At 37.7% G+C, this 16,377-nt stretch overlaps 1 protein-coding gene across 5 annotated transcripts in view; it reads right to left on the reverse strand.

Annotated features, from left to right (window-relative positions):
* BRIP1 (BRCA1 interacting DNA helicase 1) overlaps window positions 1-16,377 on the reverse strand; it is a 189,525-nt gene that overhangs the window by 172,335 nt on the left and 813 nt on the right. For 2 of the 5 annotated variants that reach the window (XM_082705891.1, XM_082705894.1), the window contains exons 1-4: window positions 16,156-16,353; window positions 13,416-13,538; window positions 12,174-12,285; window positions 8,887-9,060 (exon numbers count right to left, since the gene is read on the reverse strand). In XM_082705891.1, coding sequence (XP_082562017.1) covers window positions 8,887-9,060; window positions 12,174-12,285; window positions 13,416-13,511 — 382 coding nt within the window. In that variant the 5' untranslated portion in view covers window positions 13,512-13,538; window positions 16,156-16,353. Of the gene's footprint in view, window positions 1-8,886; window positions 9,061-12,173; window positions 12,286-13,415; window positions 13,539-16,005; window positions 16,354-16,377 lie in introns of those variants that run through there. The other 3 variants (XM_082705892.1, XM_082705893.1, XM_082705895.1) reach the window with 3 other exon arrangements.

A 16,377-nucleotide genomic window follows, 5' to 3' on the forward strand; every position in this document is an offset into this window, starting at 1 on the left:
TTTTTAGTCTTGCAGTTAATTTAATTTTTTTCTTTTTCATTTTTTGTTGTTTTTTTTCTCGCCTTTGGGTAAAATTCTTTTTTTTTTTTTTTGACTGTTACCTTTTTCTTTTTTAACGATTTTTTACTAGTTTATCTAATATATATATTTTTTCTTTTTTACATTTTTCTTAGGTGTTTTCTTTTTTTTAATTCTTTTCTTTTCTTTTTTTTTTTTTTCTTTCTTCCTTTTTGAACCTCTTTTTATCCCCTTTCTCCCCCCTCACGATTTTGGATCTCTTCTAATTTGGTTAAAGCATATTTTCCTGGGGTTGTTGCCAACCTTTTAGTATTTTACTTGCCCCTTCATACGCTTATCTGGACAAAATGACAAGACGGAAAAATTCAACACAAAAAAAAGAACAAGAGGCAGTACAGAAGGCTAGGGACCTAATCAATACAGACATTGGTAATATGTCAGATCTAGAGTTCAGAATGACAATTCTCAAGGTTCTAGCCGGGCTCGAAAAAGGCATGGAAGATATTAGAGAAACCCTCTCAAGAGATATAAAAGCCCTTTCTGGAGAAATAAAAGAACTAAAATCTAACCAAGTTGAAATAAAAAAAGCTATTAATGAGGTGCAATCAAAAATGGAGGCTCTCACTGCTAGGATAAATGAGGCAGAAGAAAGAATCAGTGATATAGAAGACCAAATGACAGAGAATAAAAGAAGCTGAGCAAAAGAGGGACAAACAGCTACTGGACCACGAGGGGAGAATTCGAGAGATAAGTGACACCATAAGACGAAACAACATTAGAATAATTGGGATTCCAGAAGAAGAAGAAAGAGAAAGGGGAGCAGAAGGTATACTGGAGAAAATTATTGGGGAGAATTTCCCCAATATGCCAAAGGGAACGGGCATCAAAATTCAGGAGGTTCAGAGAACGCCCCTCAAAATCAATAAGAATAGGCCCACACCCCGTCACCTAATAGTAAAATTTACAAGTCTCAGTGACAAAGAGAAAATCCTGAAAGCAGCCCGGGAAAAGAAGTCTGTAACATACAATGGTAAAAATATTAGATTGGCAGCTGACTTATCCACAGAGACCTGGCAGGCCAGAAAGAGCTGGCATGATATTTTCAGAGCACTAAATGAGAAAAACATGCAGCCAAGAATACTATATCCAGCTAGGCTATCATTGAAAATAGAAGGAGAGATTAAAAGCTTCCAGGACAAACAAAAACTGAAAGAATTTGCAAACACCAAACCAGCTCTACAGGAAATATTGAAAGGGGTCCTCTAAGCAAAGAGAGAGCCTACAAGTGGTAGATCAGAAAGGAACAGAGACCATATACAATAACAGTCACCTTACAGGCAATACAATGGCACTAAATTCATATCTCTCAATAGTTACCCTGAATGTTAATAGGCTAAATGCCCCTGTCAAAAGACATAGGGTATCAGAATGGATAAAAAAACAAAACCCATCTATATGTTGCCTCCAAGAAACTCATTTTAAGCCCGAAGAAACCTCCAGATTTAAAGTGAGGGGGTGGAAAAGAATTTACCATGCTAATGGACATCAGAAGAAAGCAGGAGTGGCAATCCTTATATCAGATCAATTAGATTTTAAGCCAAAGACTATAATAAGAGATGAGGAAGGACACTATATCATACTCAAAGGGTCTGTCCAACAAGAAGATTTAACAATTTTAAATATCTATGCCCCCAACGTGGGAGCAGCCAACTATATAAACCAATTAATAACAAAATCAAAGAAACACATCAACAATAATACAATAAAGTAGGGGACTTTAACACTCCCCTCACTGAAATGGACAGATCATCCAAGCAAAAGATCAGCAAGGAAATAAAGGCCTTAAACGACACACTGGACCAGATGGACATCACAGATATATTCAGAATATTTCGTCCCCAAGCAACAGAATACACATTCTTCTCTAGTGCACATGGAACATTCTCCAGAATAGATCACATCCTCGGTCCTAAATCAGGACTCAACCGGTATCAAAAGATTGGGATCATTCCCTGCATATTTTCAGACCACAATGCTCTAAAGCTAGAACTCAACCACAAAAGGAAGTTTGGAAAGAACCCAAATACATGGAGACTAAACAGCATCCTTCTAAAGAATGAATGGGTCAACCGGGAAATTAAAGAAGAATTGAAAAAAATCATGGAAACAAATGATAATGAAAATACAACGGTTCAAAATCTCTGGGACACAACAAAGGCAGTCCTGAGAGGAAAATATATAGTGGTACAAGCCTTTCTCAAGAAACAAGAAAGGTCTCAGGTACACAACCTAACCCTACACCTAAAGGAGCTAGAGAAAGAACAAGAAAGAAACCCTAAGCCTAGCAAGAGAAGAGAAATCATAAAGATCAGAGCAGAAATCAATGAAATAGAAACCAAAAAAACAATAGAACAAATCAACGAAACTAGGAGCTGGTTCTTTGAAAGAATTAATAAAATTGATAAACCCCTGGCCCGACTTATCAAAAAGAAAAGAGAAAGGACCCAAATAAATAAAATCATGAATGAAAGAGGAGAGATCACAACTAATACCAAAGAAATACAAACTATTATAAGAACATACTATGAGCAACTCTACGCCAATAAATTTGACAATCTGGAAAATATGGATGCATTCCTAGAAACATATAAACTACCACAACTGAACCAGGAAGAAATAGAAAGCCTGAACAGACCCATAACCAGTAAGGAGATTGAAACAGTCATTAAAAATCTCCAAACAGGGGCGCCTGGGTGGCTCAGTGGGTTAAGCCGCTGCCTTCGGCTCAGGTCATGATCTCAGGGTCCTGGGATCGAGTCCCGCATCGGGCTCTCTCCTCAGCAGAGAGCCTGCTTCCCTCTCTCTCTCTGCCTGCCTCTCCATCTACTTGTGATTTCTCTCTGTCAAATAAATAAATAAAATCTTTAAAAAAAAAAAAAAATCTCCAAACAAACAAAAGCCCAGGGCCAGACGGCTTCCCGGGGGAATTCTACCAAACATTTAAAGAAGAACTAATTCCTATTCTCCTGAAACTGTTCCAAAAAATAGAAATGGAAGGAAAACTTCCAAACTCATTTTATGAGGCCAGCATCACCTTGATCCCAAAACCAGACAAGGATCCCACCAAAAAAGAGAGCTATAGACCAATATCCTTGATGAACACAGATGCGAAAATACTCAACAAAATACTAGCCAATAGGATTCAACAGTACATTAAAAGGATTATTCACCACGACCAAGTGGGATTTATTCCAGGGCTGCAAGGTTGGTTCAACATCCGCAAATCAGTCAATGTGATACAACACATCAATAAAAGAAAGAACAAGAACTATATGATACTCTCAATAGAGGATGAAAAAGCATTTGACAAAGTACAGCATCCCTTCCTGATCAAAACTCTTCAAAGTGTAGGGATAGAGGGCACATACCTCAATATCATCAAAGCCATCTATGAATAACCCACCGCAAATATCATTCTCAATGGAGAAAAACTGAAAGCTTTTCCGCTAAGGTCAGGAACATGGCAGGGATGTCCATTATCACCACTGCTATTCAACATAGTACTAGAGGTCCTAGCCTCAGCAATCAGACAACAAAAGGAAATTAAAGGCATCCAAATCGGCAAAGAAGTAGTCAAATTATCACTCTTCGCAGATGATATGATACTATATGTGGAAAACCCAAAAGACTCCACGTCAAAACTGCTAGAACTTGTACAGGAATTCAGTAAAGTGTCAGGATATAAAATCAATGCACAGAAATCAGTTGCATTTCTCTACACCAACAGCAAGACAGAAGAAAGAGAAATTAAGGAGTCAATCCCATTTACAATTGCATCCAAAACCATAAGATACCTAGGAATAAACCTAACCAAAGAGACACAGAATCTATACTCAGAAAACTATAAAGTACTCATGAAAGAAATTGAGGAAGACACAAAGAAATGGAAAAATGTTCCATGCTCCTGGATTGGAAGAATAAATATTGTGAAAATGTCTATGCTACCTAAAGCAATCTACACATTTAATGCAATTCCTATCAAAGTACCATCCATCTTTTTCAAAGAAATGGAACAAATAATGCTAAAATTTATATGGAACCAGAAAAGACCTCGAATAGCCAAAGGGATATTGAAAAAGAAAGCCAACGTTGGTGGCATCACAATTCCGGACTTCAAGCTCTATTACAAAGCAGTCATCATCAAGACAGCATGGTACTGGCACAAAAACAGACACATAGATCAATGGAACAGAATAGAGAGCCCAGAAATAGACCCTCAACTCTACAGTCAACTAATCTTCGACAAAGCAGGAAAGAATGTCCAATGGAAAAAAGACAGCCTCTTCAATAAATGGTGCTGGGATAATTGGACAGCCACATGCAGAAAAATGAAATTGGACCATTTCCTTACACCACACACAAAAATAGACTCAAAATGGATGAAGGACCTCAATGTGCGAAAGGAATCCATCAAAATCCTTGAGGAGAACACAGGCAGCAACCTCTTCGACCTCTGCCGCAGCAATATCTTCCTTGGAACAACGCAAAAGGCAAGGGAAGCAAGGGAAAAAATGAACTATTGGGACTTCATCAAGATCAAAAGCTTTTGCACAGCAAAGGAAACAGTTAACAAAATCAAAAGACAACTGACAGAATGGGAGAAGATATTTGCAAACGACATATCAAATAAAGGACTAGTTGTCCAGAATCTATAAAGAACTTAGCAAACTCAACACCCAGAGAACAAATAATCCAATCAAGAAATGGGCAGAGGACATGAGTAGACATTTCTGCAAAGAAGACATCCAGATGGCCAACGACACATGAAAAAGTGCTCCATATCACTCGGCATCAGAGAAATACAAATCAAAACCACAATGCAATATCACCTCACACCAGTCAGAATGGCTAAAATCAACAAGTCAGGAAATGACAGATGCTGGCGAGGATGCGGAGAAACGGGAACCCTCCTACACTGTTGGTGGGAATGCAAGCTGGTGCAACCACTCTGGAAAACGACATGGAGGTTCCTCAAAATGTTGAAAGTAGAACTGCCCTATGACCCAGCAATTGCACTATTGGGTATTTACCCTAAAGATACAAACGTAGTGATCCAAAGGGGCACGTGCACCCGAATGTTTATAGCAGCAATGTCCACAATAGCCAAACTATGGAAAGAACCTAGATGTCCATCAACAGATGAATGGATCAAGAAGATGTGGTATATATACACAATGGAATACTATGCAGCCATCAAAAGAAATGAAATCTTGCCATTTGCGACAACATGGATGGAACTAGAGCGTATCATGCTTAGCGAAATAAGTCAAGCAGAGAAAGACAACTATCATATGATCTCCCTGATATGAGGAAGTGGTGATGCAACATGGGGGCTTAAGTGGGTACGAGAAGAATCAATGAAACAAGATGGGATTGGGAGGGAGACAAACCATAAGTGACTCTTAATCTCACAAAACAAACTGAGGGTTGCTGGGGGGAGGGGGTTTGGGTAAAGGGGGTGGGATTATGGACATTGGGGAGGGTATGTGCTTGGGTGAGTGCTGTGAAGTGTGTAAACCTGGTGATTCACAGACCTGTACCCCTGGGGATAAAAATATATGTTTATAAAAAATAAAAAATTAATTAAAAAAAAAAAACTTAATAAGAAAAAAAAAAAAAGAAGATCTGAACAGTCATTTCATCAAAGATACAGATGGCTAATAAGCACATGAAAAGATCCCCAACTGTGCTAAGTGATTAGGGAAATGCATATTAAAAACCACAATGAGATACCACCACATACCTATTAGAATAGTAAAAAAGACTGACCATACAAAGTATTAACAAGGATGTAAAGAAATGAGAACTCCCAGCCACTGCTAGTGGGAATTTAAAATGGTAAAAACACTTTGGGAAACAGCTTGGAAGTTTCTTACGAAGTTAAACATAAGTGATCTAGTCACTTCTAGTATTTACCTTCAAAAAAATGAAAGCACATGTCTATAACAAAGACTTATACAGAAATATTCACAGTAGCTTTATACGTAATAGCTTAAAACTAGAAACAACTCAAATATCCATCAACAGGTGACTGGATAAACAATTTATAGTAAGTTCATACAATAGAATATTACTCAGTAATAAAAAGGAACAAATTGTTGATACATGCAACATGGACAAATTTCAAAAGAATTATGCTAAGTGAAAAGCTAGACAAGTAAGCATACAAACTAAGATTCCATTTAAATAAACTTTAAAAATGCAAACCAATCTACAATGACAGAAAGCAAATCAGTGGTTGTTGGGAAAAAGTGAGTCATGGAAGCTTGGGAAAGAGGAATAACAAACCGGCATAAGAAAACTTTTGAAAGTTATGGACATGTTCACTACCTTGACGCTTTAAAGGAGGTACGCCTATATCAAAAATTACCAAAGTGTACCATTGAAATATATAGTTATGTCAAGTATATTTCAATGTTTGTTTAAAAAAAAATACAGGTTGTAGGGGCACCTGGGTGGCTCAGTTGGTTAAGCATCTGACTTTGGCTCAGGTCATGATCCCAGGGCCCTGGGATCGGGACCCCATTGGGGTCCCTGCTCAGCTGGGAGCCTGCTTCCCCTTCTCCCTCTCCCTCTGCTGCTCCCCCTGCTTGTGCTCACTCTTTCTCAAATAAATAAATAAAATCTTAAAAAACAGGTTGTATATAAACCTAAACCAGAATTTCTATAATTATCTCAAAAGCAATTCCATTCATTCATACAACAAATATTTATCTAGCCCCTACCACATGTCAGGCACTCTGTTAGGTACTAAAAATACAACGATAATAGAAAGGGGGTGGTTGGGTTATGAACATTGGGAGGGTATGTGCTATGATGAGTGCTGTGAAATGCGTAAACACAATTCACAGACCTTTACCCCTGGGGCAAATAATACATTATATGTTAATAAAATTAATTAAAAAAAAACAATGATAAGCGAACTGACATGGTCCCTGACCTCAGTATATAGTCTGCTATGGGAAGCAGAGCTTGACAAATGATGTACACAGAAATACAGATAATACAAACTGTGACACGTGCTATGAAGGAGAGGTGCATGGTGAGAAGACAGAATAGGGAAACCAAATCTAGTCTGACAGAAAGGTCAGTATGGCTCCTTCAAGGAAATGATATTTAAGCTGAGACCTAAAGGAAATTCAGGATAACAAAGGGAAGATGGGACTTTCCTCAGAATAAATACTAATATAAGCAAAGTCTCTGAGGTAGGCGAAAGCATGATCCTCTTAAGGAATGGAAAGAAAAGCCAAAACTACTAAGGGTCGAAACAGTATAAACACTATTGGTCAATTCTCCAGCATGTATTCAACCACTTCTTCCTCATTCGTAACAGAATCATATTTTAGTTCAAGTCATATGTTTTAGAGGAAGATAACTCCATCCTTTGTTTTAGAAGTGGATTCTATTTACGGCACCTGGATGGTGGTGGGTTAAGTGCCTGATTCTTGATTTCGGCTCAGGTTGTGATCTCAGGGTTATGAGATAGTGTCCTATGTGGGGCTCCGTTCTCCTCAGGAGTTTGCTTGAGATAAATAAATAAATAAAATCTTTTTTTTTTTTTTTAAAGATTTTATTTATTTATTTGACAGACAGAAATCACCAATAGGCAGAGAGGCAAGCAAAGAGAGAGGGGGAAGTAGGCTCCCCGCTAAGCAGAGAGCCCAATGCAGGGCTTGATCCCAGGACCCTGGGATCATGACCTGAGCTGAAGGCAGAGGCTTTAACTCACTGAGCCACCCAGGCGCCCTTAAATAAAATCTTAAAAAACACAAAAAAGAGAAGTGGATGCCCTTTACACTTAAGTCAGTTATGGCAACCTCCTTTCTTCCTGCCAGTGAATAAAGGATGACATAAGTAAAAGCAGGAAAAGAAGTTTTTATGTGCTCTAACCACGAGATGGCACTTTGGATTAGGGAGCTATCAATGGAGATAAGAGGTTTTCATGGAGAAATAAGGAAGAACAAGATGTATAGGATGTCTCCTAGGTTTTTGGCTTAGATAAAGAATGGTTAATCCTTTCCATATACTCAACGCCAAAGAAATATTTTTAAAAATTAATAATCTAGTGATATTCTTAGTACACTTATCTTAAATCTAGTATGAACTGTTTAAGGATCATATTTAAAACATACCTGATTCTCTACTCAGCCATAAAAAAGGATGAAATTTGGCATTTGTGACAACATGGACAGACCTAGAGAGTATTATGCTAATAAAATAAGCCAGACAGATGAAAGAAAAATACCACATGATTTCACTTATGTGAGGAATCTAAAAAACAAATGAATGAACAACAAAAAAAGCAGAAACAGATCCATAATCACAGAGAACAAACTATGGTTGCCAGGCTTCCAGTTACAGAATGAATAAGTCACAGGGATAAAAGGTACAGCACAGGAATATAGTCAATGGCACTGTAATGACATAAGGCAATGGATGGTAGACACACTTGTGATGGGCACAGAATAACACCTAGACTTGTTGAATCACTATGTTGTACACCTGAAACTAATGTATTAATACAGTGTGTCAATTATACTCCAATTACAAAAACTATGTATATAAAAAGAAAAAGCTAGCAAAACAAAAATTTAAGCTAGCAAAATGTCTGCATAAATTAAAAGTCAAGCCAAGAATAAAATAGTACAAGGCTATCTATCATATGTGTTACCTAAAAATAATTCCAGAGAAATTAGGTGGAGATACATAGTCAATTATGCTAAGCAAATGTATCTTAGTTAAGTCTCACAACAGCAATAATTAAGACGACTACATATACCAACAGAGCCAGGCAAAAATATAAACTACCTTGATAAGTTGATGAAGTGTCATTTCTTTCAGAAGGTGGTGTACTTGGACTGTTGAAATGATGTGAAGTTCCTTCGTTCAAGTCAATGTTTGTAAAATTCTTTGAATGGCATGCACAACAACATGATGATGGTACTTCAGGTTTTTTACTTAAGCTTTCATCCACTGGCTTCCCTAAAAAAAAAAAAAAAATGAAAGAACCCAAGTTGTAATAGTTCTCATTTAAAAAACATTTAAAAAACTGCAACTAGGATGAGAAACCACCCAATTTGCCCAAGATTGGGAAGTTTCCTAAGATACAAGATTGTCATTGCTAAAACTGGAAAAGTACCTGGCAGATCTGGGCAAACTGGTCACCCTGTCTCCAGCATCAAATTACAACAAGAGAGAAATACCTACACTAGAAACGCTTATAGAGAAGTTAACATCAATTTAATCATTTGTAAAAATCTGATAATAGTCAAAGATTAATAGCGTTAACTAGCTGGGTATTTATATTGAGATTTATTAAAATATTAAGCAGGGAAGATTAAAATAAAAGACCTAAAGTATATTCTTAATTACTACTATTTCCCTGAAGAAATAAAGCTCAATACATTAAATAATGTAAATACATAAGGCCTACATAATTTCGATTTTATATATCTATTTCAAATAGAAACATGTTTCATGATATATCAATTCTTTTTTTTTTTAAGATTTTATTTATTTGACACACAGAGAGAGATCACAAGTAGGCAGAGAGGCAGGCAGAGAGAGGGGGGAAGCAGACTCCCCACTAAGCAGAGAGCCTGATGTGGAACTCCATCCCAGGACCCTGAGATCATGACCTGAGCCAAAGGCAGAGGCTTAACCCACTGAGCCACCCAGGTGCCCCTGATGTATCGATTCTGATACATGTACCAAAATCTATTTTAAGATCAACATTCAAATAAAACAGGTAATTTTTAATACTTAAACAGAATACATTTTTGCTATTACATAATTGTAATAGCAGTCTACATTGTGTGCCTACATGGATACTACACCAGATCTTAGCCAAAAGGCCAAGAAACAATTACCCACATATACAAAAACATAATTCATAGATACTAAAAAAAGTGAAAAGTTATTTTCTATGAACAGTATTGACATTATTTTCCCATCTGTACTACATATATACTACTAATTCTATTTTCAGTCTCCCATTAAAATTTTAGATTAACAGATTATCTCATTTTTCCCCACAGAGTAACATCATTAACAATCAAAATGAACAAAAGTTATAAAATTTTTACTTTTTATTTTTTAAGTCTTATCAGTAGCATGTTTCCTTTTAAACACACACACACACACATATATAAAAATACATAAATACATACCTACATATACTTGTGCTTAATTTTAAATTCTCCTACTACTTTAAGTCAAATCCATCTAATACATAACCAAAATATATCCAATACTGTATTTCAGATTCATTATGTATATTAGCAAGACTTTCATAAAATAAATGTTACTAGGCTTTTGTTAGCAAATTAAGTAAAAGTAATAGAAAATAATGTATTTATGAAAACAATATTACAATAAACTTTTGCTTCTCTGGCATCCAAACAAGTAGAAAAATATCAACTAGAATGTTTTCTTTAGAGATTTTATGGTCTAATGTTATACAGAAGGGACAAATAAGCAAATATATGAAAGGATTTACTCAAAGGGATTATTTGTGTATGTTACAGCATCATGACGGGCCCATCTCTTTCATCTTTTACATATAAATTATCATAATCATTTTCATAATGATAACTAAGCATTCCAAGATTCTTATGTAGACTCTGAATCATCAAAGGACTATATTATGTTCAAAACTGTTTTAGAATTAACAACATATTTTGCTCAGTTGAAACTCTTTTGGAAGATATGTAACTTGGGGCAACTGGCTGGCTCAGTTGGTTATGTATCTGCCTTCAGCTCAGGTTATAATCTCATGGTACTGAGATCGAGCCCTGCATCTTGATCTTCTGATTCTCCCTCTCTGCCACTCCCCCTAATTGTGCTCTCTCTTGCTCACTCAATCTCTCTCAAATAAAATCTTAAAAAAAAAAAGGAAGATATACAACTTACAAAAAAAATCTTAAAAGAGAATCTGTAGCCAAACTATGGAAAGAACCTAGATGACCTAGATGTCCACAAAGAGATGAATGGATAAAGATATGATGTGTATACACACACACACACACACACACACACAACAGAATATTATGTGGCCATCAAAAAGGTGAAATCTTGCCATTTGCAACAACGTGGATGGAACTAGAGGGTATTATGCTAAACAAAATAAGTCAATCAGAGAAAGACAATTATCATATGATTTCTCTGATATGAGGAATTTGAGATGACGGGGGTGGGGGGGTGGGTCATGGAAAGGAGGGGAGGGAAAAAAATGAAATAAGATGGGACAGAGGAGGGAGACAAACCATAAGAGACTCTTAATCTCAGGAAACAAACTAACGGTTGCTGGGGGGGTGAAGGGGGAAGAATAGGGTAGCTGGGTTATGGACATTGGGGAGGGTTATGTGTTATGGTGAATACTGTGAAGGTGTGATGATTCACAGACTGTATCAAATAACACATTATTTGTATTGAATACACAATTTGTATACAAACAATACATTATTTGTACTGAAGCAAGTAATACATTATATGTTAATTAAAAAAAAAAAAAAAAAAAGGAGGGGCGCCTGGGTGGCTAAGTGGGTTAAGCCTCTGCCTTTGGCCCAGGTCATGTCTCAGTGTCCTAGGATCAGGCCCGTATCAGGCACTCTGCTTGGCGGGGAGCCTGCTTCTCCCTCTCTGCCTGCCTCTCTGCCTACTTGTGATCTCTCTCTCTCTCCCTCTCAAATAAATAAATAAAATTAAAAAAAAAAAAAAAAGAATCTGTACTTAAATTAGCTAACTAGGAGTATCTGGCTGGCTCAGTCGTTAGGCATCTGCCTTCAGCTAGGGTAATGATCCCAGAGTCCTGGGACTGGGTGCTGCATCAGGCTCCCTGCTCAGCCAGAAGCCTGCTTCTCCCTATTCCACTCCCCCTGCTTGTGTTCCCTCTCTCACTGTGTCTGTCTCTGTCAATAAATAAAATCTTTACAAAAACAAAAATATAAATAAACAAATGAATAAATAAATAAATAAATTAGCTAGCTAGAACATGGTTTGAGTCAGTCTGGATAAAAAAATACTTAAAATATTAAAAAAATATTAAAATATTTTTTTCTGGTCTATGAAACCTGAAGTACCAACCAAAAACTTACCATTAAGAGACTGTTGCCATGCCAAAGCAGAACAAAGTAAGGCTAAGCTTTTCCCACTTCCTGTGGGGCTCTCCAACAAACAATGTTGCTTACTATTTAATCCTCTGACAATCTATGGACACAAAAATGATAAAAAAGTCAATAAACAGTTTACTTCATTAGAATCTCTCTCCATCAACAGTATAAATAGAACAACAATGAGAAGTAAGGTTGCACTTCCAGGAGTACAGCAATAGAAGGAAGAACCAGTATTTAGTTAAACCTAGACTTTATTCCTTTATATCACTCCCTAAAATTATTATGGCCTTAAAAGGATATCAAGCAAAAAAGAAATTAAAAAAAAAAAAGCAATCTGTGCTTTAATCATTTCTGTAAAATTAGAAAACAGCACATGAATATCTTTGATGAAAACTTAATGGATGCTGCTTTTGAGAGTGTAAATTGTTACAACCACTCTGTACAGAAATTAACAATTCCTAGTAAAACGGAAGATACCCAACTCTAGCAAGTCCAGTCCTATGTATATCATCCAAATTTTTCATACAAGAACACAAGGAAACCTGTATAAGAAAGTTCATAGCAGCATTGTTTAAATTGCTATAGGATGTAAACAACTTTAAAGTATATCAAAAGAAAATGGGCAAAAAAATTCTCGTATATCCATAAAACAGAATACTATACAGCAAGTAAAATAGATTAACAGTTAACAGGCCTACATCTTAACAATTTAAGCAAAAAAAAGTCAACTTCTGCAGGTAGTTATAGTACATCATTATGCAACATTTAAAATATGTGAAGTAAATATTGCTTACAAACAAGGTATAAACTCAAAAAATACGGTAAAATTTTTAAATATTCAGATTTAACAAAGTTGGAAAGTTGGTTTACTTGTGTATTCATTTTCTATATTAAAACTATCTCAAAAAATTATAGTGAGAAATATACTGTTCTGTGTAATATATATAGCAAGTATTTTGTAGAAAGCACTAATTCTGCAAAGTAAACAAAAGTTCCAACTGAGGTGAGAATATTTTTCAGAATGTTCTCCTTTGTCTCCATTGTAACAATGTATATATACAGTTTAGTCGCGATCAGTATTATTTTTCCAAAATTTAAATCTTCTTCAATGAACTGGCAAATATTTTCAATCCATGTACTATCTGAAAACACAAATGTAGTTTTATGTATTATAAGCACCTGTGCCTTAATAAAGACTTAAAATAACTATTGAAAAATACTTACAGAATTCATCATAGCAAGCTGTGATGGGTATGCTTTATAAGGAAAGGTAATCTTCACCCCACCAATTGTATATTCAGACCAAACTGAAGACATCATGCTTTACTATTTACTTCAGATTCCTAACTGCAACACAAATGAAATCAAAACTGAAACAATACCAAAGAAAACCAGATACCCAACACTAGGACAGATGTCTGAAAATAAAATCTGGAATAAATGTTTAAACAAAACAAATGGGAAAGTAAAAGAATTTCCTAGCCTTATAAATCACAATGGTTGACAGCATGTCTTAAAATCTGACAAATGTGGGGCGCCTGGGTGGCTCAGTGGGTTAAGCCGCTGCCTTCAGCTCAGGTCATGATCTCAGGGTCCTGGGATGGAGTCCCACATCGGGCTCTCTGCTCAGCAGGGAGCCTGTTTCCTCCTCTCTCTCTCTCTCTCTGCCTGCCTCTCTGCCTACTTGTGATCTCTCTCTGTCAAATAAATAAATAAAATCTTTTTAAAAAATTAAATAAATAAATAAATAAATAAATAAAAATCTGACAAATGTGGATTTGTATTCCTGGGGTGCCAAAGCTGTGGAGTAGAAGTTAGAAAGAACAAGCTCTAGACCAGGTTCTGAAAACAACTCATATGTGTTACCTTGATCATGTCTCTTCACTTCTCTAGATTAAGATCTATATCTGTAGTAACCCCTAACTTAAAAACTGTTAGGAGGGAAGCAATGCCTTGGCATTTAGTAGGTGCCCAATAATTCTTGTTTAAAAGTCAGGGGTATAATGGAAAGATGAGTTTTGGACTAAAGCAAACCTAAATTTGAATTCCTCTGTGTGAGTCACTTAATCTCTCAGAACTAATTTGTGTATCTGTGAAATGGATATAATACTACCCATCTGATAGGGTTTTCACAAAAATTAGCCAGGCATTGAGTTAAGAATTAAATAAGATAATGTCTATACATTATGTGTATATAAGGCACCCTATGGCACCTGGGTGGTTCAGTCCTTAAGCTTCTCTTAGCCTCAGGTCAACATCTCAGACCCCTGGGATCAAGCCCCGCGTGGGTTCCCTGTTCAGCAGGGAGTCTACCTGTTCCTCTGCCTCCCCTGCCCTCCCACGATAGTGCTCCCTGTCTAATAAATAAAATCTTTAAAAATCAATAAAGTAGAGGGTGCTTGGGGGGTTCAATCCGTTAAGTGTCTACCTTCAGCTCAGGTCATGATCCCAGGGCCCTGGGATGGAGCCCCATGTCTGGCTCCTTCCTCAGCAGGGAGCCTGCCGTTCCTTCTGCCTGTAGCTCCCCCTGCTTGTGCTCTTCTCTCTCTCTCTCAAATAAATAAATAAATAAAATCTCTAAAAATAATAATAGAATAAAAAATAAGATAATGTGCGCAAACTCCAATATCTAAAACAGAAGCGATCTACTTTAATCCTCCTTCTAAACCAACTTTTCTTTCTTTTTTTTTTTTTAAGATTTTATTTATTTGACAGAGATCACAAGTAGGCAGAGAGGCAGGCAGGGAGAGAGAGGAAGGGAAGCAGGCTCCCTGCTGAGCAGAGAGCCCGATGGAGGGCTCGATCCCAGGACCCTGAGATCATGACCTGAGCAGATGGCAGAAGCTTCAACCCACTGAGCCACCCAAGCGCCCCTAAACCAACTTTTCTTAACCCAAGATACATAGATGTAATTCAGAAACTGTGATCTGATGTTGCATGCATAAGTTTCTGTGCATGCCCGCATTTTTCTGAAAAAAGAGTCCGTAGATTTCTCATTCCCAGAAACACATCCTAAAGAAATAACTGAAGAGAGGAGGGGAAATGATACACACTGGTATTACTTGGCAAATGTGAAAAAAAAAAAAAATAGTAAACTCAATGTGGGGATGGAGTGATTGTTGAAATAGCAATGCAACTGATTAGAAAGCCAGTAATAACCTTAACCATAGCCTATGGTTATTCTAAGTGGAATATTCTAAATGGAAAATTATTTTCCAGGTCTAATTTTTGGGATTCTGTGAAGAATCCAACTGTGAAGCTGTGAGAATGAGATTTGGTGGAATCCAACTCTAATCTGAACCAACAACTCAAGGCTGGCTAATTACTCGGAAATAACCTCGAAATAATCCATACCCCGCCCCAGGTGTAACAACAAGGATCTCAAAATGGGGTAGCTTCCCCCATAACAATGGAATAAAGCAAACAAAAACACATCACAATTATGTGCCTGGGGGTGCCTGGGTGGTTCAGTTGATAAGCGTTTTTCTTCGGCTCTGGTCAAGATCCCAGGGTCCTGGGATCTCCCGGCTCCGCGGAAAGTCTCCTTCTCCCTCTCCCACTTCCCCTGCTTGTGATCCCTCTCTCGCTGTCTCTCTCTGTCAAATAAATAAAGTCCTTTAAAACAAACAAACAAACAAAAAACAATTACCTGCCTCCTGCCGTCGCCCCCTGCCGCCAAGAGTTAGCACGAGGCCCCGGACTATACTAACAGGGGTGGGCAGGCTGGCTTCTCCCCAACTTTTCGTCCTCAACCCTTCCTCCTCCCTCAGCCCGTGGAGATCCCAGAGCCCCTGGTGATCCAGTCAACACCAACCGGCCAGCAAGGAGTTTGGGCGAAAGCAGAACGCACTGCTCCGGCCGGCTTCGCTCTCGCCCCCACACAGGATACAGACTTGCGGGTCCTGAGGAAAACTGACGCACCGCTGACTGGTCTCCGATTCACGGGAGAAAGGGAAACAGATACCTGCAAGCAAATACAGTGGAGCGCGGGCAAAGAAGGTCACAAGCCTCTCTCTCTTGCTAAGGCGGCTGCTACTACCCGGGCCTGGTCGCAGGGTCCGGGCTGCTTCAGCTTTTCTCTCCAGTCCACATCAGTCCCCTCAGCTACGTTTTCCCCTAGAAGAATTCCCGCCTCCCACCCCTCGACTCCTGGCATCCAATCGCCGGGCGAGCTCAGACAACCAAT

This window comes from Mustela nivalis (genome assembly GCF_964662115.1).
Source record: "Mustela nivalis genome assembly, chromosome: 17".
Lineage (NCBI taxonomy): Eukaryota > Metazoa > Chordata > Mammalia > Carnivora > Mustelidae > Mustela > Mustela nivalis.